General features: G+C 46.1%; 2 protein-coding genes across 3 annotated transcripts in view; one reads left to right on the top strand and one right to left on the bottom strand.

Annotated features, from left to right (window-relative positions):
• LOC104020241 (TGF-beta receptor type-2-like) overlaps positions 1 to 13485 on the bottom strand; it is a 36070-nt gene extending 22585 nt beyond the window's left edge. Inside the window, exon 1 of the mRNA XM_087730625.1 lies at positions 12355 to 13485. Within this exon, the coding sequence (XP_087586751.1) occupies positions 12355 to 12406 (52 nt within the window). The 5' untranslated portion in view covers positions 12407 to 13485. The remainder of the gene's footprint in view (positions 1 to 12354) is intronic.
• An 8149-nt stretch (positions 13486 to 21634) lies between these two features.
• The window catches only part of SNX4 (sorting nexin 4), a 35809-nt gene continuing 29803 nt past the window's right edge, over positions 21635 to 27640 (top strand). Inside the window, exons 1-2 of one of the 2 annotated variants that reach the window (XM_087730628.1) lie at positions 21635 to 21719; positions 23593 to 23708. In XM_087730628.1, coding sequence (XP_087586754.1) covers positions 23593 to 23708 — 116 coding nt within the window. In that variant the 5' untranslated portion in view covers positions 21635 to 21719. Of the gene's footprint in view, positions 21720 to 22199; positions 22541 to 23592; positions 23709 to 27640 lie in introns of those variants that run through there. The other variant, XM_087730626.1, reaches the window with a different exon arrangement.

The following is a 27640-nucleotide window of genomic DNA, read 5'->3' as shown; positions in this document are numbered from 1 at the left end:
CTGGGGTGCTGGCACTGCAGAGCCGGAGGTACCTGCACTCTTCCTGCACCCCCCCTTTTTTTGGGTGCAATTCAGCACCACTGTTCTGTGTTTAGCCTGGCAGCCCCATCCTAGGTCGTCTCCCTTCTTTCTCGCTCCCCAGGGACCACCAGCGCTGACATCTCAGCGCAACGTCCTCTCCCCTCCACACCGCCACTGCGGAAGCAATCTGCGGTAAATAACTTAATCACCAAATCTTGCTCTTTCTGTTTACAGGGCCGTTATGATTTTACGAAGTACCCAGAGGAAAATTAATAGGGTGAAGTAATACCTTACACGAGCAGCAGATACAGCTGGAGCTGGGCGCGCGAGCACGTGCCTGCCTTGCCCTGCGGGACGGGGTGAGCTGCCCTCCCCGCGGAAAGCGTGAGCTCCGCTTTTCGATATACCCTTACCATTACACACGGTCTGCCCGGGCAATCTGTCTATCTTCAAGGCTTATAAACATGCCACAAGTATTTTTCCTAATCGCATCTATCACGCAGCGGCACAGCCCTGCATCCCCCCAGCATCGGTTCAGATGCTTCGCTGATGCCTGGCCTGGGCGGGTTAGTGACACCGGCTGAGATAGTTACTTTTCCCAGACTGGGTGATGTGTTTTATATTATTTCTCTTGAATTTATTAAGCATTATGTAACTGGCTAACCAATCCCGCATGCGACGCAATCGCGGCTGATTTCATGTCAGTGGAAAGTAAACAAAAAAAATGTTCTGAAGTGGCTGAACTGAAATTCATTTCCACATGCAAAGCAATTCCTGGAGGATCTTCCCCGTCTCCAGGCAGCTACTTTGCATCCAGGCTCTCATGCAATCCATTAGAAAAGAGTTATGGAAAAATTGCATGTTGTACATGACAGGGCGTTATAAGCAAATCCTCTCTTTACTCTCCGCATGAAATGATTAAGGTAAAGTTTATTTTACTTAATTATTTTTAAGTACCTTTGCGAGTTTCTGCTGCTCCTTGAAATGTATTATTCTGGCGTATTGTTTCTCTTTTAGCTAGAGAATTCCTTCAAATGTGAAAATTACTTGCCAAAGAAAGTTTGGCATTAAAGTTTGAAAAAACAAAGCAAGCCAGCCCTGCAGCCCTGAGGTCCCGAAGCCCAGCAGGACCCAATGTGAGGGGGAGGATGCTCTGCCCTTGTGCAGCTTTGGAAGGACTGTAAGTACCATGTGAGGCAAAAACCATATCCCCATTAGACTCTGAACTCAAGCTCTTTCAGGAGCATTCTTCTTTCTGGTGTTACAGACAATGTCCTTCCCATTAACACCAGTTTGTGCCCAGAGATGTTGAGCTGAGGATGGAGGAACATGGACTAGATAAAACACAGACCTAGTGGCTTTGTACCATTTTGTTTGGTTTTCTCGGTGTCTTTGAAACATTCAGCAATGTCTGAAAATGTTGCGTGTATTTCTGAATCCATTTCACCAATACACTTAACCTTCACTGAAACATCGGTAAAGTCGGTGGCTGGGGGACGCCCGGCTGCGTGTTATTTGCATTATTTTGCAGTAAGTCCCTAAGGCACCTGCTTCACCCAGGAAGGAGAAGCTAAGTCCAAGTGAAGCTGAATTGCTGAATTAGGCCTGGCTGGGCTGATGGATCATGTAACAGTGTTTGCTACTGGGCTGCAATCTGAACATCAAGGTGGCACCAAGCCGTGATCCCAGGGGAAGACGATGGGCTGTGAAGGGGCAGGATGGGACAGGCCTGAAGGCTGGTGGGCAAGTTCACAGCTCCACGTGGGTGTCACCACTGCACCTGGCCTTGTGCCGACTCACTAGGTGAGCAAAATCATCCTAAGACCAGGAGGGAACCCAGAAGTTAGGGGTTTGTCTGCCATTCTGGAGGCTTGCTTATCCCTTCAGGAGATGAGGAGGGATGAGGTCTGCAGGAGCACTCGATGCCCCACAGCCCTCATTGAAAAGGTGGCCCAAGGTAGGGTTGAAGGTTAGTGCAGGAGTCCCTCAAGCTGCACAGGACAGCAGCTTAACACAGGGTTTTTTCACTCCCTAAGTGCCAAGTGCGTGCTCGCTGTTGTGGTTTGCTGTGTAATTATGGCTGGTACCTCCAGAGCCATTACCATGCCAGGCAAAAACTGCCCTGGCAGACAAAAGCAGTTGTAAGGTTGCCCAGTAATAACTGTACTTATCCCATAAAGCATTCGGCAGCTGCTGGTTAAGTACTGGGCTATGAAAGCTACGATGCAAACGAAGGCTTGCCGTCCTGTGTCTGAAGGTGCAACACGATCTCAGCTGGCAAGGAGTCCCTTTTATTGCACCTATCGCCCCTATTCCTTTCTCTTTTGTATCTTTTGCTGGCCTTAGCACTCACACGTGGCATTGGAAAAGCCCTGAGAGAGCAAGCGAAGCTGGCAGTGCAGCCTGAACAACGTGTTTGGGGTCTGGGAGGGGAACCCCCCCACAGCTGGGGGTCAGCCCAAGGAAAAAACATATATACACCCAGTCCCGTGTGGTGACCTCCATCAGCACCACCGCGGCCCCACCACCACAGCAAATCCCACCAGCCCAGACGGTGCGTGAGGGGAACGTGCTGTTTCTCCCGGTAGATGGAAAGCTCAGCAATTTATTCAAGGTCTGAGGAGGGGGAAAACTGCTGAGGACAATGTTCATAAGCAATTTTAGCAGCTCTGCCGGCACCTCTGCTTATCTAGGGCTTTGCAGGGTACAGCAATGCATTAGTGTATGCCATGGCGTGGTGTGCGTAGGCTGCTGGTGGGATTTGCGGAGGGCTACGCTAGCATGTCCCCCGTAGAAAGTGCCTTCTGATGAATGGGGATTTGCATGCCGTGTTTTCAGAGGGCTTTGACATTTCAGCCCTTTGAAGAACACTTTGCAGTGAGCTGGTTTTGACTAAATCCTGGTCTTAAAAACGAGTCCCTTCTTCCCACCTCCCACATTGCTTGGGAGAAGGAGTCACAGCCTGGCCATGCACGAGTGGTTTGAGCTCATCTTGTCACAAGTCGTTGCAGAAATTGCTGAGGATTTAACAGCACTTGCAGGTCTGGGAGCTGAACGGCAGAAGGTAAGAGTCAACCGACTCCATAATGCTGTTGCCATCGTTTTTGCTGGTCTTGTTTCTCCAGAGCCATCAACAGTGTATCCTATACCTGGTTTATTTAAATGCAGCTTCTGCATCTCATTCTCAGGAAGACCCAGCAGAGATGAGTCCTTCTCTCCACATAGAAAAAGTAGCAGCAATCAACATAACAGCAAAAACAAGTGAGCTGCAAGTCGGTTGCAGACGTTGCTATGTCTTGACTACTGCAATCCAAGTAAAAATACTGCACAGCAGTTGTTTTTTTTTTTTTTACTATTATCATCATATTATACTCTGGAATTTAGTTTTGTGTATATTTTTCAGACTCTGCAGGAATCCTGGTTCTCTGTGAATAGATGGAAGTGAAATTTAAAGATATCGTCCAAAGAGGTAAACATGTCAGAAACATTATCTGGGTCACATTTGGGCAACAGGGTTCGCTCTGTTTTAAGTGCAAATGGTTTACTGATGATTTAGATGAACTTCCTGAGGAGTGTTTGAAATTCCTGGCACATGTTCGATTTACCATCTGCTAGAAGGACTTTGATGAGCCCACAAAGAGACGTTAGACTAGAGCTGCTCTTCATATCTTGGGTGGACTTTTCATGATTGACTAGTTTGTATTTTTTTGCATTTGTATGATTTTGATTCCCAAGGAGAAGCAAGGCTTGCAAGAGGCTGTGCGATGAGCTGCCGGGGCAGAGATGCTCTGTTAATTCTCCATCAATGTGCTGTCATCAAGTTGTTCCAGCACTGTCTTTATGTCTGTTAAAATTATTACATAGAGTCGAGTTTTGCCCTCATTTAGACCAGATCTAACAGTAATTAAGTAATTTGTGCTGTCAGAGGGAACTTGAACTTGAGGCTAGCCTGGATTACAGGCGCTAAAAACTTTCTCACTTTTCTTAAAGTGTCCCACATTTAGTGTGTAAATAGATGGTGTGTTCTTCTCTTTCATTTCTTCCTTGATCTCTTAAAAAAATATCTTTTAAGGAGCTTGTGTTGTAACCTACCAAAAAGCACTGGGTTGAATTCAACTTGAATATTTTCCATTTTTCTAAAGCAGAGGAGAGCTATGGCAGGAGGGCAGAGGGAGCAGGTTTTTGGAAAGGAATTTTTGCAGGAATGGGACCAAGAGTCCTGTTGGCAGGACTGAAGTGCTTTTTCTCCGCACATGAAAGTCACGGGAACTTGCGTGTCTGCATGATGCCTCTCCAGAGACCCCTCTTACAGGAGAAGGAGAGGGTTCCCACAAGTCCCAGCCCCTCAGCAGAGCTGCAGCACAGCTCCAGGGAGCCTCGGCGGCTGGAGGGGACAAGCTGCAGGGGGTGAAGCTGCTCCTCCAGCATGGAGGAATGGCCAAAGAGGGAAATGTTCTCCATTCACCATCTCCGGCTCTGAGATCTCATCATTTTGCAGTAGCGCATTGCCTTTTCAACTCAGCGTCCTGCCCCAGGATACCTCCTGAAACGTGCCATGGCCTGAACATTGCTGAGCAGTACAGCCCAAGAGCTGCCTCCCAAGACACAGCCTGTTGCAGAGGTAATAGCCCTGGCGAGGGTGAAAGAAAAGCTTGTGTTGCTTGTGATGCTCTTTTACAAACAGGTGAGCACAGGGCAAATATACAAAATGAGAGTAAATGTGTGCCGGGGAGATCTAACCCCCCAAGCAAATACCCTGTGCCTCTGGTGGGAACGTCTGCGATCATTTTCTACCACCACCGAGTGCCTTTTGACATATTAAAGACATGGCAGGAACTGAGCTCCCAGGGGATCCATTGGTCTTATTTCTGTGGATGCTTGTACCCTGGGTCTATTTGAAGACGGATGATTCATTCAACTGCTCGTTGCTTATGGCTCTGTGTGTCACTTCCTATTGTAAGAAGAGGGGTCTTGTTTGCTATCGTGGACTGGTTGGGGCTAATTTTGGGATAGATCTAGCATGGAAAAAATGCTTTACACAGCAAGACAGCAGCTGATTCAGTTTCTTCCATGCTGGATGCTGGTGTTCAGAGTCTCCCAGGCAGGAAGTTTTATCAAGCAACATCAGACAGATGTTCCTCATCGTGTCCCAGCTGCGTTGGCTGGTGACCTGCTCTGTCAAACACTTCTCAGGGGACATGGGCATTCATTCTGCACGGGTGGCATTTTATTAAATGATCCACCTGAAAACAGCAATGGATCTTCCTAAAGAAATATCTATACCTGTAATAGTTGTACAGACCTGAGAAGGACTTGTAGTCACGGCACTCCCAAGAAGCGTTCCCGGGAAGGGGTCCGAGTTCCTGATTTTGCAGGAAAACAGAAGAAATTCTTCTCTGGTTTTCCAGTGCCAGGCACGGTATGAATTCACATTGGCAGTATCATCTTTCTGATGGGGTGCATGGTGCGCCAAGGCAATGCAAGACACAGTCAAGCTGTCAGGTTTGGGATGGCTGAAGTGAGAAGGGATCCCTATCAAAACCTCAGGGTTTTGCATTGTCAATCTAAGGAAAAGGCCCCTCTTAGTGGTGTAACAACCAGCAGGCCCGGAACTTCAGCAGATTTCTCTGAGTCTCCCAGAAACAAAGATATAAGAAAAATGTGTTGTTCCCAGAGAGATATCCTCACAGGGGTGTTGGGGGAACTGAAAAGACTAGGAAATGCTCAGATATTAGGGCAAGGAGATGCCTTATCAATGATCGGATCACATCAGTCGGTGTCACTTCAGGTGACTGCTTCAGGGCCTAGCCCTGCCTGGACCAGGGCAATAAGCCAGCCCTGTTTGCTGACTGCCATGCTTGCTGGCACAAGCTCATCAGCATTGCTTTGCATGCAGAGCATGCATTAGGGTGCGATGGTCCTGGAGGCATGGACTCTCTAGCTCCCGGGCATGGTTAACGGTTGGACTTGATGATCTTAAAGGTCTTTTCCAACCTAAACGATTCTATGATTCTATGACTTGCCATCATACGTTGCAAGGGGAGGACAACAGTTCTTTGCAGGCTGAGTGAAAGCGGGCAGGCATTTCCTTCAGACACCTTCAGGTCTCATCAGCACTGACTCTGGAGCCAGGGTGGAAGCTGCTGGGGATGGCTTTCTTTGGACCTCTGCTTACCCAGAAGAGCTGAAGTTTTGGACCTGGTGGAGAGTAAACGACATGGCGCTAAAGGGAACATCTCCATCAACAGCATGGCAAGGTGAGAGGTCTTGCCAGAGGCCCAGGTGTCCAGTATGAAGCTGCTTCAATCACTTCCAGAGTCATGGCCAAGGTGCAGGTTGAACTGGAGTGCGGGACACTGCAAAGTGGCGTCCACCAGCTGCCGCCAGTGGAGCCACACATCAGGTCCCCATTACAGCTTGCTCCTGCTGATAGCTGCAAATTGCACAGCGGAAATGTTGAAAATGTGGTATTATTATTATTATTATTATTATTATTATTATTATTATTATTATTATTATTATTATTATTTTAATCTTGAGTCCAGCTGCAACTAATCCTGTCTAGTCAAGGGTTACTCTTGGGTTGAGGTATATCCTCAGAGCTGCTAGAATCCACGTGGGTGATAGCCCTCCGTCCAGTGCAGACTGGCAGGCTGCGGTGTACAGCTGGACACATTAATTGCCCCAACGCCGAAATGCATTTGCTGTAGTATAAATCAGCTGTTGTCTGTCAGGCGTGTTCCTGGCTTATCAATGGGAAGCAAAACACTGCAGAGGAACAGCTCCATGAAAGGGTAAGTCCTGAAATGGCGTAATTGGTGGGAGCATGGGCTGCAAAGGGGGTTGCACGATAAGCAGGGTCTCCCACTTCTCCTAAAAGCTTGACAGCTACCAGCAGCTGGCAGGAGAGTTTTAGCCCTACATGGGCTATAACAAAAAGATGAACCAACTGACGAACAAGAAATACGACTCTGATGGACCTTACAGATCCTTTCCGGAGGCAGGGCCACAACGGTTGTCTCTGAATTCGGGGATGTGCATGTGAGCAGGGCCAAGACAGCTTTCAGCCACCCCTTCATTTCCCCCTGAAGGTCCCTAAGGCAACGTTATCCCACAGTTGGGGTCCAGCACGGAGATAACGTAGCCGTAATCCACAGGTTTGATAAGGCAGGCAGCCATCAGCGGTGTTATCTCCCCTTTACATGGAGGCCCCTTCCAGCACGAGGCTTTCACTTGGCACACAGCGCTAAACACTGGATGTGAAAAGAGCAAAGTGTGTGGGAGCTGCTGATTTTGCCTCCTCGGTGGGACTGTTTTTTTTTAATAAAAAGATCAGATGTTGCGCTTCCTTGAAAACACGACAATCTATGGGAGAGTTCATTAGTTTATGGCAAGTTGCAACGCTGTGGAACCCGGCTGAAAGCAAATGTTATTGCAAAGAGTTATCACTAAGGGGAGAGGAAAGTAACGTCCTGAGGAAATAAACTTGACGGAGCAAAACATGGAACAGTATAAAGCTGTGGAGGACAGGCAGTAGAGTTGAATACTTTCTCAGAATAAAAGCCCCCAGTCACCTCTTTTTAATGCCAATGTTTGCTTTCTGCATATTCAGTGAATATGTGGGATACATCTGTTCAGGACTCCATCTCTAATGGGAGTAACAAGTATCATGATTGCAGCTGGCTGAACTTTTTTACTACTAGTACACAAAAATGTCTTTGTGACCATCATTAAATAGTGATAATACCAGTAAAACACTTTTTTTAAAAAACTTTTTTTTTTTTTCTTCCCCCAAAATGGTGTGTCTGAATTTCAAGTTCCATGGAATTATATTTCAAAAAGGACTTTCCTCCACAAAGCACCCCACTAAAATACAGATTTGAGCAGCTTTAATGATGGCCAGCCTGTCTCCAGTCTGAGCAAAGCTGGAGATACAAGGGGAGAGGAAATGCCCGCTTTCATAAATCTGGCAGCTGTATACTGCCAGCTTTCCTAGCCTTCAGTTACTCTAACTTACACCAAGGGCTGAAACTGTACTATCAGGTTTGGAGAAGTGTAAAGGCGAATTCAAAATAATCCATCACTTGCCTGGCTGAGTCTCATGCCACTCGCCACACTGCAGAGGACTCCGGTTTTGCATTGTCAGGGTTTTTCTTGTGCTTTCCCCTTTTATTTCCTAACGGGAGAATCTGTTGCAACGTTGTTCTTATTTAGCCTCATGGTAGGATGCAGAAGTTTCTCCTTCAGGCAGTGGGATGCTCCCAACCCAGCTACCTGCACCCAGCCAACGGGGGACCCTTGCGGCCTCTTGGTTTGTTTTGAGGTTGATAATTTCTTCCTTGGTGTTTTGGCTGTCTTAAAACAACATCAAAGCAAAATATGGTGCTACTTGAGAAGGATTGTCATAACCAACCCTGCAGCCATGTGTCCCGGGGCGGGTAGCACCCACCTCCATGTGCTGCGTAGCCTGGGAGAAGGGGTCTTCTCTGCTGCTCGGGCTCAGCCTTGGGCCTGCAAAGCCCCTTTCTGCAAATGGGTGTGTTTGCCTGTGAAACGGAGGGTGACGCTTCCTTCGTCCTCTTCCTTCCCTCGTCCTCTCACCAGCTCAGGTTTCACCCCGTGTTCCTGAATTGCATGTGCGTTGGTCTTGGGGTGCAATCCTGATAGCTCCCCTGCCCGAGGAGCGGGCTGGTGTGTCGGTGGCAGTACGATCCCTGGTTTTAGCTCTGGTGACCTTAGAAATAAGAGGCTGACTTCTTGAACGAGCTGCCTGAGGAGCCTGGGATAGGTCAGAGATTTCTTGAGCAGATCAAAAGCCAGAGATGTTTTTCTGACAGCCCCGGAGCTCCCTGTCATGATTTATGAATTATATACGCTCTATGTGTTTAGCTGAAGAGGCTCACTGGGGGAACAGGGTTTGTGCAAGCAGGAAAGAGCATGTGGCTTCAGAGAGCCACCATCTACCAAGAGACACCCCCTCGAATGCGATCTCTGCAGAGCCATCACAGTGCCTTGAGGGACCGTGGCAAAGGGAGCCCAGGAGACTCACAGCAAAAAATATCAGGGTATTTTAGCAGAGCAGCATTTTAATGGAAGACTGAATTATGGGGAAGCAGACCCAAACCCCAGAGGCTGGCAGCTCTGGACTTGGGGCAGCAGACCTGCAACCTTCCCTCATTTCGCCAATCCTCTTTCTCTTTCTTTAGAGCTTCAGCGGTTCCCATGGGGTACTGCTCTCCTTTGGTAAGTGCTATGCGCCTTGGCAGATTTTGAGTTTCATGTCCTCTTTTGGAGGCTGGATGCCCAGAGACACTCTGCCGGGCTCCTGGGGCTCCTCATGCCCCGAGAGCTGTTGTCACACCAGTGACACTTAGCTCACGTTCCTGAGGTTGTCTCAACAGCTCAGAGAGCTGTGGTGCTTTTCTTTCCTCTCTGTGAGAAGAGATTTTGCTCAGCCCCATGCTTGCATGGCCTGACCTGAGCCCAATTCCTGACAGACACAGCACGAGGGAAACTTTCCCAATTCTGACACAGAAGAGGGCAGGAAAACTCCTAATTACTAACTTTAAAACTCCTAATTACTAACTTTAAGGCTGTAGTGTTTCCATGTGCACAATACAGTAATCCCTATATCATGTCCGTAACTTCTCGGTTATAGCCTACCAAGCAGATAGTCTTCCAGTCATTGAAGGCTTTTGAACAACTAAAATCCACCACATTCTGAGCCTGAGTAATTACCTGCTGGAACAACTTTACTGTGTTGTGCTCTAACACAAAAGCGCCCGGTTTCAGCTTCCAGCGTGTAAATCTTGTTTTTCCTCTGTCCCATAGAAGAGGAAGCCCTCTGCCAGAAAGCATCTCTGCGGGACCTGGTTATAGATGATGACTAGCTCACCTCCCAGCTCTCTCCTGACCAAACTAAAGACACTGAAAGCCTTCAGCCCCTGCACTGGAAAACAGGTTTTCCAATCCTGACTGGTCCTTGTATATTTTTGTGCTGGGCTAGGTATCCAGAACCGTGCCAGCTCTCTGCTCTGGAAGGATTCCCCACTCCCCTGCGCGAGGGTTTGCGTTAGCAGTGGTGCAACTACAGCTCCTGTCTGCGCCTTCTGCTGAGAAAGCCATGTAAAAATGCTGCCCTCCAGCAGCCGCTGCCACTGGGGAGAAGTTTAAGGGTCGATATTTTGATGCCTTGCTAGGGCTGGCCAGGGAGAATTAGGGAAATCCAGTAGCTGAAATTTCAGCGGTCTGTCAGACTACAGTCCTTTTTTCCATGGCGTATGGATGAAAGCGGTCAGATGTGCTGTCTGATGACCGCTCAGCCACGTTGGTGATTAAAGGGATAGAGACAGGCAGCATGGAGCACAAACTGGGGTCTCTGCTGCCCCGGTGTAAACTCTTAGGGAGAGCAGCAAAATCCCTAAAGACGCTCAGCTGGCCTCAAGGGAGTTATTCTGGGATACCCGAGATGCAATCCGGGCCATGTTCTCTATGGCAAGTCTTAAATCTCTGTGCTGAGAGGAGCGACTTTGCTGCTATCACCAAGCCAGTGCTATCACTCTTTAAAGAGAAGCTGGATGAGAGGTGGGACTTGTTGCTTGAAGAATAACTGAACGTGTATTTTCTGTCATTTTGGGGCGCTTGCTGTTCCCTTCTCTCTTAATGTCAATGCAAAGCAGGCTCCCAGGGTACTTTTACTGTCTCAGAATGGCTGTAGGGTCGATCTCATCATGATACACAAGGGAAGTGAATATAGCCCCAGAAAACGTATATCATTGTTGAGCTGAATCAGAGAGAGCAAGCCTTGGCTTATTTTTTTTTTTTCCCTCATACAGAGGCAAACTTTGTCATTATATCACTCACGTAACCTTTCAGATGAACTTAGTAATCATGATATGTTTTGGTTTGGCTTCTTTCAGATTAAAACCCTGCCTTTCAGAAAAAGGAAACCATAAGTTAAATAACTCCAAAATTAGGTATTTCTGAAGGATAATTAGTGGTCTTCTTTCTTACCAAAAACAACCCAAGACTGTGCTTTAAATAATACCTTGTAGTAATTCCTTCAGTTCTGCTCCAAATGGGATTAATTTAGCAGGATGTTGTCAGTATAGCATCCTACATTTCAAACCACACTTTAGGGTATTATCTACAGTAATGAATACTATATCTCTCCGCAATTTTTTGAAAAATCAACTAGACCTTATGTCCTAAATCCCCCCATCTGGGTCGCTTTGCTTCAACAGTTGCACCAAGGGTTGTATTTGCCTACTCACAAATTACCGACTGATCATATTCTTTCATTCCCTATTCCTGTAGATAGGGGGAACTATGTAAAGTGAATGCAGATACAGATCCCTGCCCCCAGCTGTTTCATTTGGTTGCAAAAATACTGGAATTATAATCCTCCTACTTCATCGTTTTCAGCAAAAAGCAATTTTAGTTGCATCGAAGTTTCTATAGCGAGGGGAACAGGTCTGTGTTTGTAAAAGAGTTCACTGCAAAAAGTGCCATTGTCTGTGCAAATATATAAATATATACTATATAGGGATACATGTGTGTATACACATACATAGGCACTGTATATACAGAAAGACACACACACATACTTAGGAGATGCGTATATAACACTCATTTATATACAAATCTATTCCCTGTTATGAAACAATCATCAAGATATAAACAAGAGAAGTTAAACCATGGCTGGGTACATTTTCAAGTGCTGCTGCAGGGTTTTATCTACAGTATTGAAGAAGTGCTATCAAAACCTAAACAGGGCACTTATTACAAAGAAATCTTTACGTAAGTGCTGGAAAGGTTTGCCGAATAACCAGATGTTGTTGCAAAGACACTTCTCCTCCCCCTCTCCCCACTTCTTTCCTTCTTTAATAGTTCGATTAATTCTGCGCATAAACTGGGGCAGATAAAAGTTCTAAGCTGCAAACTTCACCACATCTGGACACTGTCGAAGCCAGATCGTTCAGCGGTGCACTTCAGTTGCTTTTAATCTCCCTCAATAAAATAAAAACTTCCAACAAGTAATGCTGATCTATATATATTTTTGCACTGTAAACACTGACATCTGCGAGCTGCTCCAAGTGAGCAAGCAGCGCTTTCCACCAAGGCAAACGCTCGCCCTTCGTCGTAAGAGAAATGCACAGCTGATGCAGTCGTAGCGACGTATTCTACTAAATTCTCAGCTATTTCCAATCCTCCGGCTAATTGCTGTCAGGGGAGAAATCAAAGATAAGCTATTTTGCTGGAGGAAGGAAAAATAAACGACCTCTCGGAGTATGTTGCTTAACGTTGTCTAACCAGAAACATTTTTCTACTCACAGAAGGAGAGCAGCAGTAGGGAAAGCAGACCCGGTCTCCTCCAGTAACCCATTTTCTGGATCCCGCCAGCGACCAGAAGCCCGGCTTCACAGCGTTGACCAATTCATCTTCCCTCGGTGCAGCCAGTCTCCTGTGTTTCTGCTGTCAAGCCCGGAGCCCCGAGTTTGCGAGGCTCCCAGCTAGGCTTGCCGGGAAGGCGGATCCAGCCGCTAAAGCCCAGCTGTGTGTGGGGTCCGCCCAGGAACTGCAGTTTATGAACAAACTAAGCCTGACTCTCCTCTCGCAATATATACAAATATGGGAGGGGGGAGAAGCCTGGCTCCGAGAAAAAGAGTTTGATTTTTTTTTTCCGATGACAACGCGGAGCTGCTCCCGGCTCCGTACGGCCCAAGGATCTTTGGAGGCGACCTAATGTCTACTGCATGCACCTAATCAAAAAGGCATGGGTAACCCTGCATGCCTCTTTCATCTGAATAAAACACGGAAGGTAACACTTCGATATACTGAGCTACCATTAATTTGCTACCTTTTCCCCCCCTTTTAGAAATTAACTCTATCTTTTAAGTAAGCTTCAATGGGCTATATTTTTAATAGGGATAACTGGAAGGTTTAGGGCAGCTTTTTCAGAAAGACCACATCAATATGAGCTTAGCCTAAAGTAGGCGCTTTCAACCCATTAAAGCAGCAGGTTTTAAACATATACTTATATGTTTTCCTGAATCAGGGCCTAAAATAATAATATAGAGCATTTAAATAGCAGCTTTCTCCCCAAGATCTCAAACTGCTTTACAAAAACTTGTAAGAAATATTATCCCCACTTACAAACGGGAAACTGTGAAACTTAGCAGAAATCTGACTTGCCTTGGTTGTTAACGCAATCAATCAGTGGCAAAAGGAGGAGTAAAATCCTCAAACTCTTGCCCTATGATCTACTCCAATCCTTCAGAATGTGTTAAAATAGTGATCAATGTAAGCGAGGGTGGCAGAGAAAGAGATGTCGTTATTAAGTTTTTTTGCAGCCAAAATGCCTGCCCGAAGGTGAGGCTAATTTTTTATAGTTATTAATAAATATATCAATCACTTTTTAATGCATACGCAGCATTCTAATTCTTTGAGTCTCCAGCTTTTTATTTACCCATTTTACTACTCATCTTTTACTTCATTAATCAGTATGCGGTGGATACACGGTGTATCTGTATATGCTTGTGTGTACATGTGATCATTACCGGTGAGCATCTTGCTCCGTTGGACTTGAAGATCCTTTCTTTGTATTAATCTTTCCAATAAACTGCACCCGCTTGTTTTGTAAACTATTTATAGAAATTATTCTGTTAGGGAGTTAAATAATGGTATTCTTCTGTATTTAAAAAGGAAAAAGGGGAGGTGTTAGATGAGGTACAGACACAGCTGATAAATACAAAGCATCTCTCCTACACCATGGCTACACCAGAAAGCCTCTGCAGAGAGTTGCTTGGTCTGCTCCCACTTGCTTCAGGGTGCCCAGATGCAAGCCAGCTTAGCCTGTCCTCCACAGAGAAATGGCCGTATGTCCCTGGGATAACAGAGCAGAAAGCTATGTGGATGCCCTAAGGGAAGATACCGCCTGGGGTACACAGAAAACATCTATCTGGAAGAAGGAGTCTAGAAATGTTTGCCTGACCAGGGGAGATGCCTCTTGCTCCCAGCCCTGGAGGACATCGGCTTGAGTCCTAGGCAAGGTGCAACATTGCTCTCCCTCGCTTGGCCGTCTTTACATCAAACTGGGCATCTTTCTGTGCGCTATGTAGTAATAACTTGGAAGAGATGGGCTGGCCTGAGTTACAACAGCTGAGGTATGGCCTTTGAGGGCTAACGACAAGCAAATGTTTAGCAAACTTTCAGAAAGACATTATTTTCTGATAAGCGTATCGAAACTGCTGTGTGCACAGTGGTTTCTTTGGGTGACCTGCCAACTCTCCTTTTTCTGATTCAGAGCATTTCAAAATGCCCTCAGATTGCTCAGGCTGCCGGCTGGATTTTCAGACGCGAGCCCTTCTGTGTGATACAAGACAGCTGGATAAGGCTTGTGTTAGGAACGCTGCAGATTATTCACGATCCATGGGAGCCCTCTTTAAAATCAGGAAGAATCCCCTGCTGCCTATGAAACTTGGAGAGAAATAATGTCCCCAGCAGGAGCCTGGAGGGGCTTTAAACAATGGTGGACATTGACAAAACACGCTGTATGATTTGGAAGTGCAAGGGAAGCAAGGGATATTATTTTTTTAGCAGTAGAACCTGGGAAGGCAACAGGAAGCCTGCACAGGGTCCCTGCAGCCAGGGACCCCGAGCTGCGGGAGCTGAGTTTTCCAAAAACCCAGGCAATCCCGAACAACTTTGGGACAAACTGAACCCTGTACAATGCTTCATCCTGTCTGCAGAATAATCTTAGGGAGAGATTTGGGGCCAGAGCTCACTGAAATGAGAGGAGAGGCAGTAGCTGTCCCATGCGATGGCATCTTTACAAGGCAGTTGGGTTTCTACAGGAAGCTCTGCAAGGGGAAGCTTGGGGAGTGATGTTTGTCCTGCTCTTCCTAAACAGCTGTACTTAGTTCTAGATGGTGTTAGACCTGCTGCTTCATAAAACATGGTGTCATGGTGACATGGGTGAGGGTTTTCTTTCACAAATTGGCCGCTGGGCTCTGCAGGCTGCTTTCTGCACAGAGGGAACCTGTCTGTTCAGCCCTTACTGCATCTAAGATTGCACAGAGCTAGATGTTTATCATCTTTGTTGGCGACACGGACAGTGGGATTGAGTGCACCCTCAGCAAGTTTGCTGACGACACCAGGCTGGGTGGTGCGATCGACATGCTGGACGGAAGGGATGCCATCCAGAGGGACCTTGACAGGCTGGAGGGGTGGGCCCGTGAAGTTCATCAAGTTCAACAAGGCCAAGTGCAAGGTCTGGCACATGGGTTGGGGCAATCCCAAGCACAAATACAGGCTGGGCGGAAAATGGACTGAGAGCAGCCCTGAGGGGAAGGACTTGGGGTTGTTGGTTGATGAGAAGCTCAACATGACCCAGCAATGTGCGCTCACAGCCCAGAAAGCCAACCATATCCTGGGCTGCATCAGAAGAAGCGTGGCCAGCAGGTCGAGGGAGGTGATTCTGCCCCTCCACTCTGCTCTCGTGAGACCCCACCTGGAGCACTGCCTTCAGTTCTGAGGCCCCCAACAGAAGGATGACATGGACCCATTGGAGTGGGTCCAGAGGAGGGCCACAAAGATGATCAGAGGGCTGGAGCACCTCTCCTATGAAGACAGGCTGGGAGAGCTGGGGTTGTTCAGCCTGGAGAAGAGAAGGTTCCAGGTAGACCTTATAGCAGCCTTCCAGTACCTGAAGGGGGCCTAGAAGAAAACTAGCGAGGGACTCTTTACAAGGGAGCATAGTGATAGGACAAGGGGTAATGGCTTTAAACTGAAAGAGGGTAGATTTAGATTAGATATAAGGAAGAAATTCTTCACTATGAGGGAGGTGAGGCACTGGAACAGGTTGCCCAGAGAAGTTGTGGATGCCTGGAAGCGTTCAAGGCCAGGCTGGATGGGGCTTTGAGCAACCTGGTCTAGTGGAAGGTGTTCCTGCTCATGGCAGGGAGGGTGGAACTAGATGATCTTGAAGGTCCCTTCGAACCCAAACCATTCCGTGGTTCTGTGATTCTATGCACCCTCCCGTAACCTGCATTTTTGGTCCACTGAGCTGAGACTATTGTAAGCAAACCTCGTCTGCAAAATAGGAAGAATGTGAGGCTGGGAGCTTGTTTCTTTCCTAACGCTGTGGCGTGTCACCCTGGGCTGAGCAGGGAGCCATGCAGCATGTGCTCCACTGACCTGGGCTTTTCTCTGACCAACAGCTCTGTTCTGGAGCCCCTGCTTAATTCTCAGACCTTATCCAAGAAAAAAATGCAAACTAAAAATCCACCAAAGTTACTCAGGGAAAAGTGAGTAAGAACTCTGGGATTTAGCCTAAAGTGTCTAAACTCACATTATAGAGCTTTGCTTCCACAAGAGAACACAGTGACCTTTGGAGTAAGACACTGGGGAGGAAGAAGAGATAAATGGTTATTTTTATTGTTGGCTTGTTTATGCCTTTTGGTGTAAATTCCCCTGCTCCTCTATTAGTGGTCTGGACAACGTCATAACTCAAGACACACTGAAGGCTGGATTTAGGCTGAGGAACGTAAGGTCTCTGCAGGGTGATTTTTAAGTTGCATTGTGGCAGCAGTTTTCCCAAAGTTCTCATTTAGGAGCTGGAAGATATTTGCTAGAGAAGTAAAATAAAACTTTGGCCACCTGAAACAATATAGCGTATATTTAGAAGAAGGTTTCAAAACAGCCTGGGTTTCCACTGTGAGAGACAAGGCTTTGCAATCAATCAATAGATTTGAAGCTCCCAACATATGAACTAACCACCCTTGTGCAGGGTACCATCACGATGGACATGTGCCAGAGCCAGGTGAGTCAAACCTCTTATTCTTCCCAGGGGCAAAGACCACCTTTGTGTGGCAGGGGACATGAAGGGAGAGAAGGGGAATAAGGGAACCATGTAGCCATGCCCCGGGTAGTGCTAACACAAGGGCCAAAGCTCCTGAGCTTCCTTGGACCTCCTCCATACCCACTAGACCCCAAAGAACACAGCAGGGGCATTGGGTTTGAAATGACTGACTACAACAAAAGGTGCGGGGTTCTCTGCTGCATCAGATGTTCCCTTGGCCCTCTGGATTGCTTGCATGTTATGTGACTGGACTAATATCTGTTGCATCTGGTTCGTTCCTTTTAATCCGTTGATATCAGCAGTGATGCTGGGCTTCAGATAAGGTCCATGAGTGTTTCTGTTGTGAAGAGGATTTGTCTTATACTTCAAAGTTTTAAAAGGCAGGTCTAAGGAGAACGGCTACCTGATAGGATCACAAATTTAGGTTCTATTAGTGAGCACAAATCCATGCTCTTAATTTATGTGTGCATATTGTGTGGTTGTATTGAACTACTCCCAAGCTGTCCTGGCAGTTAATTAAATGCCAAGAATTTCAGTGTCATCACTTCTGCATCTTATAAGCACAGCCTTTGTTTTGGTACTATGGTTTGAGCTCCCTGTTGTCACCTAAGGGAAGATACCATGACTTGACTTTTGCCATTTTCCATTCTCTTGCTGCAGCTTGTCCCAGCAATGGTGTGGTAACCTTTGATGATCAGATAGCGCAAGGATTGCAATCAAAGCCAGCAATGCATCCTTGAGGGACACAGCTATACCTCCTTCGGGCACAGGTGGCCTTGTCTGCATTGCCACAACCACTTCTCCTTAGCCCTGCCAACTTCCCCATGTTCCTGCATCTCAGCTAATGCTCATTTTGGTAGCCATGCAGGATAAATGCATTTTCCAAGTGATGCCTGACTTTTATTGGAGTCTTTCCATAGTCCAGAAACACTGGCCTAACTTCTAATTTCTCTCAGACTGCGTGCAACAGGGTCCTTGACCAAAGCTGCATCAAGATTAAGTAAAGGCCTAATTGGCACACCTCTACCATTTACAATGTTATTGAGTTGGTTTTTTTCTCTTGTTCAGTTCTGTCCTGAATCTTCTTGCTTTGTCCCAATGAAGTTTTGAGTTTTTCTCACTGCTCTCTTTTTCCTGCTTTTGAAGCCACTTTCAGTAAACTTTCATTCATAGTATTGATGTGTTTGTACAGATTCTTTCAAAAATGTGGATTAGTTTAGGCTTTCTAGTTTGTATGCATGGATCCAGTTCTGCCATTGCTGAAATGGATGGAAACCACTGCTACCAATTTCAGTCGGAGTGGGACTGAAAGACACCCAGGTCTCTTTTCCACTCTCCACTTATCTTTCCATGAGTTTTTCTTTCCCTGAAAAATTAACAAAGCGTTGCTTTTCTACTGTTTAATGGCCAATTCACACAGCCGTTTAGATGATAGAAACATATCTATGAGGAGCCTAGACTTATGTGAGGAGACGATTTCCCGTTTATTCTTTTTGAACTTATTTCCCCCCCTGTACTCTTCCACTCTGAAGCAGCTACTCATGTGTTTTACTGACAGTTCCTTGACATTCGCTCCTCTGCTGTGTTTTCTTAGGGAACCTCAGCAAGCGCTGCTTTCTGCTCCAGCCATCATACCAATGACATTACGTGCAGACAGACGCCAGGGTCTTCAGTGAGGATCAGCCTTTGAAGACCAAATGCACAAGCTGGCATCGCTTGGGCTGCCGGACGCCTCCGGTTAGCAAGCACCTTTGGGTCTGAGGGAATTAGCCTGTAGAGGGAGGCATGAGCAGTTTGACAGCTTGACTTTGTATTATTATTACTGGTAGTGAAATTATGATAGGATCCAGGAGCCTGAACCACGGATCAGGAATGTGCTTTTGAAGGGAAGCTCCCGGCCATCCCGCTTTGGCGTGCACTGTGAGGCAGTCTTATGGCAGGCACACAGTAGATTTCTTTTTAGCAGCAGCTAAACTGGAGGGTGCGAAGGGTTGACGGTCCCCAGGAGCGGGCTAGAGGCACCCGAAAAAATAGCCCCTAAAATATGTGTGGTGTGGATGGTGGGTCCTCAGCTCCAGCTGTGCTGCTCCATGAATCTACTTGTACCGTACCTCACTGCTTGTGAGCACCGGCAGAGCCAGACGCTGCACAGGCGCCTATCTACGCGCCTCTCGTCAGCAGGAATATCGGCCGGTTAACTCGCTCTTCCTGAGGTTATTGACAGGCCACGGGTGTTGGGGGATAGGTGCAAGGCACAGCCACTGGTTTAGCTGTTTTCATTTAAGTTCTCAGCAGCAAAGCAATGGCTGTTGGTGGTGGTTGTATTATCATTTAATTCTAACTACTTCTAAGAAGTTGAAGGGATGAGGAACTCTAAATGAAGTTACTGAAAATTACTGTTGTGACAAAGGGGGAATTATCTGAAATATTTCCCATTAATATGGCATATATTTTTTGTTTAAGGTGAGTTATTTGCTAAAACAAAAGAGGCTGTCAAAAGAGCGAAGCAGGAAAGGTAACGCACATAACTTTACAAAAAGCATCAGAGAGCTAGTTATAAGGTGTATACTTTGCTTAGCTTCTTCAGTAAAAAAAAACCCAGTTCATCCAGAGTAAGAGTAGGATTAAAAAGAATGGATTTACAGCCTAGAAAAAGATGGGGTCCCTGTTTGCCGGAGACTGTGCAGGGAGTCAGGAGCTCCTGAGAGGAGGGCAATGGGGCAGTCTGCTTCTACCCATATGGTGTCGCGGCTTAGAGAAGGCATACAAAAACTTGCAAAAAAGAGCATCCGTGTTTGGTGAACTTGGGGTATTGCTTTCCCTCCTGTAAGATGTGTAACTCTCTGGTAAGAAGTCAATAGTGCTTTGATGCGAAAAGGTTGTTTTTGAGAAAATCTACTTCTCTGATGACAGTTTCAGAGTCTGAAGGGACTGGTAGTTAGAAAATTGAGCTGAGCTTATGGTCTTACTGTTGAAGAACAAGACGTGCTGCCTCGTGAAGATGCTGAAGAGCAGGAGGGTGTCCTGGTTAGAGTAACCTGCAGGAATCACATGTCCTGAGAAGAGGGGGTTCAAAGAGAGCCTGACCACGCTAGCGGTTGTGTCTAGCGAGGGGGGAAACACTAACGCCTATTTTGACCAAAGCAGCGCAAGTCCTGGAAGTACTCCTGAAAGCAGTGCTGGGACCATTTTTCTGTGAGAAAATACTGTCAGCTCACTTTGCAGGCTGAGGTGGGGAAACGTGGCTCAGGCAGAGCACTTTGTTGGAGTCTTTTGTGCTTACTGAAGACCTCTTCATTACACGCTGGTTTGTCAGTACATTTTACACTCTCCTCAAAAGCTCCCCAGGCTATATTGTACGTGAGGGCTACCCAGGCTGTTGATCATCTTGATTTGGGCACTTCTATCTTTATCCTCCTCCTATATATATAGTATTTTAAGTCTTCTCCACATCTCTTAGTAGTATCAAGAAAATTCAAAGCTGAAAATAGTTTTTGAAATGACTGCATGTTAGACCTGCAAAATATTACGGTACTTTATTGACAATGTTGTTTCCATAATAAAAATATTTAACACAAAGTATGATATCCTGTATGAGCTTCGCATAAATATTTCCATTATATCACTGATCTGGATCAGAAAAAATTCAGTATGCACATCCTGCAAATGCAAGTGTAATTGATACAAGGTATGTATCTTAATGTACATCTTGAGTAAACATAAGAAAACCATATCCTAATGGAAAACAGACTTTGTCTTACAACGTGCAATCATGCTTTTACATCTAAACTGGACTTTGGGTTTAGAAAACAAATCTTAAATCAGTCCTATTCAGAGGACAAATCACAGTTCACATACTTGTAAAAAACTTTTGTTCTAGGAAAGCCTTTTGTGGAAAAGCTTGGGAAACTCCATCCAGCTACAGTGGTGGAGGGGTGGGAAAGGAAGGCTTGAGGTATCAGTTCAAACAATCTGAGGAAAAAGTTGAATAAACACTGAAGACAACAGAATAGAAACCAGACGCCAAATATTCATTCATAGGGTCTTCAGAGGGGATTTTGAGATTTATTTTAATTGTTGTTGAAAGAAAAAGATTAATTTTTGGATGAAAAATGTATGCAAATTCAGCTCTGGTCAACACTAAAAAAAAAATGTTTCCTATTCAAAGCAGAAAAAAGCAAAGCAAAGCAACCCATAATATCAACTTCTCAGTCCCTTGAGGTGGCCTTTAACCTGGGTTTGAAAAGGGCAGAAAAAGAAAAAAAAAGCTTGAACCAAAGGGCATGAATCTGGTCCAAAAACGGGAAATCTCAAGGGAGTGATGTGACATGTAAACCAGAAAACGATGGGACTGCTCCTGAGTGTCTGAAATGCTGTTTGGAGCAGGAGGAATAAATAGGAAGAACCTCTCCGTCCCGTTTGCTGGCCCCACAAGGACTGTGTGGGCACCACGGGGTCATGAGGGAATAAACCCAGAGGCTGCAATAATGAAGGTGTATATATATATATGTATATATATGTAGTGAGATACATGAGCTGATGTTCAGTATGAGCTGCGGGGCAGACTTGATGAACATCTCTCCAAAAAGACAGAAGGGTTTGTTCCTGCTCAATGGGAAGAAAAGAGACAGCTGGGACTTTTATTAAATAAATGACAGAGGCTTCCCCAGAGCCCAGCTCTGGGGATTTTAACTCCTCAGGTACCTCCTCGGGAAGCGTGGCGGGACGGGAGACACGCCGGTGTGAGCCGGCAGAGACGGCGGGCAGGAGAACACCATTCTGGATTTCATACCACTGCCGGGAGAGAGCTGATGGAGAAGGCAGGGTGGATGGGAGGGTAAGTAAAAGCGAACACAGCACGACCAAGTCCTTTGCTGCCTGTAAAGGAGTGAGAGTAGGGAAATAACGGGCTGGTGGGCTTTAAAAAAAATAACCCGAGCTGCCTAATGTTAACAAACATCCTATGGGAAAGTTAATAGCTGCTGAGGGAGAGCCTATAAAGCAAAATGACAAGTTGTCCTGCTATGAAGGGAAGATAAGGCGCAGCATGGGTGCATCAGAAACTCTTCGGTGACCTGAGAGCTAAGAGAGGAACAACAACAAAAATAAATCTTAGAAATAAACATTGACAAGTGGATGAGGGAGGACGAGTGCCTGGGGGACGGCGGGAGGTCTGTCCCTCTCCCGGGCAGGAGGCTCACGCCGCCTGGCTTGGGGCGAGCGGAGCATCCCGACAAGGAGGGCTGTCTTTACCCGCCGTGCTCGCCCAGAGGTGCCCACCGCCGGGCACCCAGCGGGGCGATGTTTGGCAGGAAGGTGGGCAGGACGGTCGGGCCAGTCGAGGAGCCTGGGCCCAGGCGGGCGGCAGCGGAGGGCCGGGGGAGGCCGAGGGCTGGCGGAGTCCGCCTCGCCTCAGCCCCTCGGCGGGCCGCCTCCCCCCGGCCCCGGGCGGACACACGCCCCCGCCCCGGCCGCTCTCTCTAGGACCTGCGATGAGTTTGCCCGCCGGAGCCGGCCTCAGCGCCTGCGCGGAGGGAGGCGGCCGAGCCCCTTATCCCCATGGAGAGCGCTGAGGCCGAGCCGAGCGATAGCCGCCCGGAGGAGGACTGCGCCGCGCCCTGCAGCGGCCTCCCGTCTCCGGAGCAGCCCGTAGCCACGGTGAGGGTGCGGGGGGGCGGCGGCGGCGGTGGGGCGGCGTGGCGTCCTCCCCGTGGGCCGACGGCCTCGGCACGGCCTACTCCGCCGGGGCCGAGCGCCGGGCTTTCCTGAGCCTGCTGCCCGGCCGCCGCGCCGCCGGCCCGGGGCGGGCGGGGAGGGGTGCGGGGCTCGGCCGGCGCGGGGAGGCCGGGGCCGGGCGGTTGCTCAGCGCTGCCCGCCGCGGCGGGAAGGGGCTACAGGTGGGACGAGCCCTCTCTCTGCCTGCCTGGGGCCGAGCTCCTGCCCGGGGGAGCCCGGGGCAGAGCTGTGCAGCCCGGCCCTCTGAGCTGTGGGGTTCTCCTTCCAGCCCCATTCTGGCCGGTGTCGGAGGGCTTTGTGCACCGTCTGCCCTCATCCCTAGGGCCAGATTATTATTTTTATTTATTATTATTATTATTATTAATTATCTTCTCAATTTGTCTCCCCTTCCCCCTTAATTTCACAAATAAATCCCTCTCCCTGCTCAATTCAGCTCTGCCTTTCCAGGGTGGGCGTGTGGTCCTGACTGACTTCTGCCCGCCAGTGTGTAAAAGATAACGATCCTCCTCTGAGAGATTAAAAGAAAAACATCTCGGTCCGGATGCGTTCTGTTTCCTGTGGAAGGGGAGAGGTGGTTATGTGTGTCCCAGGTGCCCCGAGGAGGAATTCACCGGTAGTTGGGAAGTGTTTGAAGTGCAGGGCTTGGTTTGTTTGTTTTTTAAAAAAGGTTACTTTGTTACCTGTAAGGAAAAATGTTTATCCTTTCTGTATCTTCCTGGCTCATGATGGCTTTTTGTATCCAAAATTGTCTATTTGTTGACTTTGGTCTTTCTTCCCTGAAAGCAGGTTTTCTGTTTTCACTTGCAAATGCGATACAGAACATGGGTATAAAACAAAGCCCTGTTAAAGCCTTTATTCTATAGAGACCTGTCTTATTTGAACAAATGTGGCGTGAGAGAAGGAGAGGCAGGGTTAGTAGCCTTTGCCTTGTGTGGCTAATGTTACATGAATCTTTATTTTCCTTCTCTAAAAAGATGGAAGACTGTTTGGCAAAAAAAATGGAAATCACTGTTTCGGAAGCCGAAAAACGGACTGGGAGGAATGCCATGAACATGCAAGAAACGTACACTGCTTACCTCATTGAGACAAGGTGGGTGATGAGAGCTCACTCTGAGTACATGGATGTGCCATTCTAAATGGGTTCTCTCTCTTTCCCCCCGAAAATATTGAGGTACAGTTAATGAGAGGATTTAGTTTGTTTATGACTTGTTACGTGATTATCAGTCTACTCTGGAGGATCTTTTCCCATGAAAACTTGGCATCTGAGCTCCATTTCAGTATTAATGCTGGTGGTGTGTAACTGTGTACTGTAATTCTTCATTTGGAGCTAGGTGGAAAAATGTGTGCTTTGAAGATGTTGCTTTAATATGGTGTCAACAACTGCTTGGTTATTTCTTAGACGTGGGTTGGATGAATGTATGTATATGTTAGGTTGTATGTGCAGCTTGTATGTGAGAGAGGTTGTGCTTTGTGGTCTGAAGTAATGATTAGGCTTGTTTGGGATCACAAGAAAATAAAGAAGTCTCATGACTTATGTCATGTGGTCAAAATTTACTGCTCCATGAATATTTGAAGTGTTTTGCTTGATCTGATCACCACATACTCCTTGTAGATGTTCTAAGGGTTAGGGTTAATTAACTGTTTCCTTCCTTCATACTAGTGTGAACTTTTACTGGAGAACTTTCTGCTTTCAGTCTTCTTGTGTTAGCAAGATTAATAATACAAGTACGGTAAACACGTTTGGTACCACAAAGAGAACTTGCAATTTTAAGTATTGAGTAGTGAACAAAGCTTTAAAATCTCTTCTAACTTACAGTTACTTCCCAAACAGTCACAGATGACTTACATTATGCAGGATCATGTTACACATCTGAAGCAAGAATTTCAAAATTAGACTTTATTAGGAGTTTTCTCTCTCTCTCTTCTCTATATTAACATTTTTAACCTTTGGGCCTTGCCTCAGGAATGATCTGCTGTACAGATAAAACCTTCTGAAACAAAGCAGTTGCATTTTGCAAAGGCTCTGAAGGGTTCAAATTGTAATATTATCACATAAGTCTTCTAGTTACTAGTTAAAAGGCTTCTTAGCTTTTTTAACTGATGAAGGGACGCTCCAGTCACGCTAACTGCAGACCTACTGGGGTACATTTACTGTATTTTGCTAAACTTCAAGAATAAAATCCAAAATAGATGTATGTTATATTTTTCAAATATTGTAGCTCTTTGGCAGTTGCTCAGATGTTTAAAAAAATACTTTTACAGTGTATTGATGTTAAAGATCACATCTTCTCATGTAAGTAGTGTTATTTTTCTTTTAATGATATTTCTGAAGGAAAAGAGAAGAAAACTGGAATCATTGGTGTCTAACTGTGATGTGAAGTGTGCTCTGGGGGCATCTTTATGCAGCCCCAGAACATGCTGACTGCATCTCCTTTCCCAGCCATCCTTACATTGCTTTAGACTCGCTCCTGCTGGTCTTTCCCAGTGGTTCCTTCGTAGTGGCAAAACTGTATTTTGCTGCCCAGATTGCTTTCTTTCATTAAGATTTGTTTTATTCTGTGGTCAGCAGATACCAAGACCAATTACATGTTTGTCACAGAACTATTGAAAATGTGGGTTTGTCACATCCCTAATAAAATAGGTTCTCTATTCCTTTTGCTGAGAAGGCAAAATTTCTTGCATAAATATAATTGCTGGCTATTAAATGTGCTTCCTGCTGAGCCTGTAGCTGTAGGTGGGCTTCACAGCAATTTGTCTGTGGGTAATAGGATATTTTATAGCTGAAGAATAAAACTCAGTTTATAGTAATATAAAAGGAAGACCACTTAATAGTTGCATTACATTTATGTGAACTGGGGTTCCACTGTTACTGCTATCTAGTATTTAATTTCAATTTGAATTGAGGAATTGCATGCATCTGGGTGAATAAGAGACACAAGATGGATGCAATTACAACCACTGTATATTTGTTACAGAACAGGAGCTGAGTACCTAAACTTTTAACACGTTAGTTTCACTAGTGCCAATGAAACTGTTTTCAAAATGCAAGAGACTCTTGTTTGGGTTTTTTGTTGGTGTTTTTTTTGGGTTTTTTTAAGTGATATTACACCTCCAGGTAGATCTCTTTCTTTGAGACAAAACAAACTCTGCTGCTGTAGGCTGCGGAGCCTCAGCAAATTCCAAGGGTTTTGCTTCCTGAAAGCATCTCCTTTATTCTTGGTTTACACCTTTCTGCATTAGCTAAGTAGATTTTTGTGGTGAGCTATTTCCGTTCAATTAGTCTTGAAGTCGGTTTGTTTCACAGCTTCCATTAAACTCTACAGTTATTTAAAAATAACTTAGTTTCTATATTCTCCCTGTAAGAACAGATGAACACTTCCACCTCTTTGTGAGAGAATGGCATTAAGGCAAATAAAAATTCTTATAATTAAGATGTGTAACTAAATATTCCTTCCTGAGATGTTGGTGCTCAGCATATCACTTGCTTTCTGTAAGGGAAATTGCAAATATCCAGGACCTCACTTAAATTCAGATTTTCTCGCTTTTCAGAAATTTAGGCAGCTCTGTCTTATACCAGAGTCTGCATGAAACTACGAGAACTGAGAGAGTATAAGACACAGATTTGACTCCTGGTCTTGTACCCTTCGTTTTCCATGACAGAGCTGAAAGTTAATCAGAAAGAGCACCTCTAAGTGCTCTGAGTTGATGGATCTTTAATTATAGTACATACAGAGGTGCCTTTTTTCCTGTTCTCCTTCAAAGTAAACAAATTCTTCTGTAGTAGTAGGACACACTCATTTAGTTACCTTTGCTTCTGTCTGTGCTGACTTTCAGATCTCTAGCCTGGTCCTCCTGGTCACACAATATGATGTCGACAGTGTGGTGGGGGTTTTTGTTTTTGTTTTGTTTTTTCAAATGTGACTTTAGGAAAAAGTAACACAACTTTGTGCAGCCTGGTAGCTGACTACTTAATAGCAGGATCTGTGGTTTCCAGCCCTGCTAGGCTTTACTTCCTTTTGAAGTAATTTCACAGGGTAGCTCACTGTATTTCCTTGTTATCTCCCCAGTATGGCTGGGGAAGTTACTAATCTTATTTCTGCTTTCAGTATTTGGAAAGTCTTCCATTAGTTAAATTGCGCCATGAGTGATACCTGCTTCTCCCTTAAAACCTTGCATTACCCATCCAAAGTGTAAGGACTTGTAAAGAAAGTTTCTGTGAGAGAAATGAACTTGGAAATCAGTAGGCAGCCAGGTCACAGTTCAGTGGTAGCAGTGCTGCACCATGGGACTTCAGGAGTCTTTCCTTTGTTACGTTTTGTTTGCATTCCTTTCCCAAAGCCTCCCATTCCACGTTGGGCTAGGCGAAGAGCCCAGGCATGCGTTTCCGGGGGAGAGGCACAGAATGAGTGCCCGCAGAGGTATGCTGTCTTCCGATAAAACAACAAAATGCAGATTTTGGTCATTGAGAGTCAGGAAGACTTGCCTGCTCCCTCCAAAGGACGTGTTAGGAAAAAAGGAAGAAAGTCTGAATTGAGGATGAGCTTTAAACATGGGAGAGTCAGGAGATGAAAGAAGATGGAGGAGTTGAAAACTTACTTTGCTACTGATTTGTGCTTAATTGATACTATGAATCATTAACCTGCCTAGTGGATGTATATTTTAGTTAAATACAGCAAACTATTTAGGTGACAGTGTTAAAAAAAAAAAAAAAAAAAAGTTGCCTGGCTGTGAAAATCTTCTGACAAGAGAACTGCCTCTTTGTCATACAGCTTGCCAGGTAACTTTTGGTGGTTTACAGAGCACGTAGTTGGTCTGTAATGATTGCTCTTCTGTCTGTTGAGAGGCCTAAATACAGAGATGACTTCTAAATAGCTAATGGAAACAGTTGCCCAGCCCTCTAAAATGGTGTTCCTCTACGTGGAGAGTGAACCTTGTCTGCCATAGGGGAGTGGAAGTGTCGCTTCTCGTATGCTGGAAGGTCAAAGGCTGAAAGCAAAGTTACTGCTTCTGCGATTGAAGAGG

Source organism: Nipponia nippon, unplaced genomic scaffold (assembly GCF_047370975.1).
Source record: "Nipponia nippon isolate SJK-2023a ecotype South Korea unplaced genomic scaffold, ASM4737097v1 scaffold_5, whole genome shotgun sequence".
Classification (NCBI taxonomy): Eukaryota; Metazoa; Chordata; class Aves; order Pelecaniformes; family Threskiornithidae; genus Nipponia; species Nipponia nippon.
This window is presented reverse-complemented; position numbering and strand designations above follow the sequence as displayed.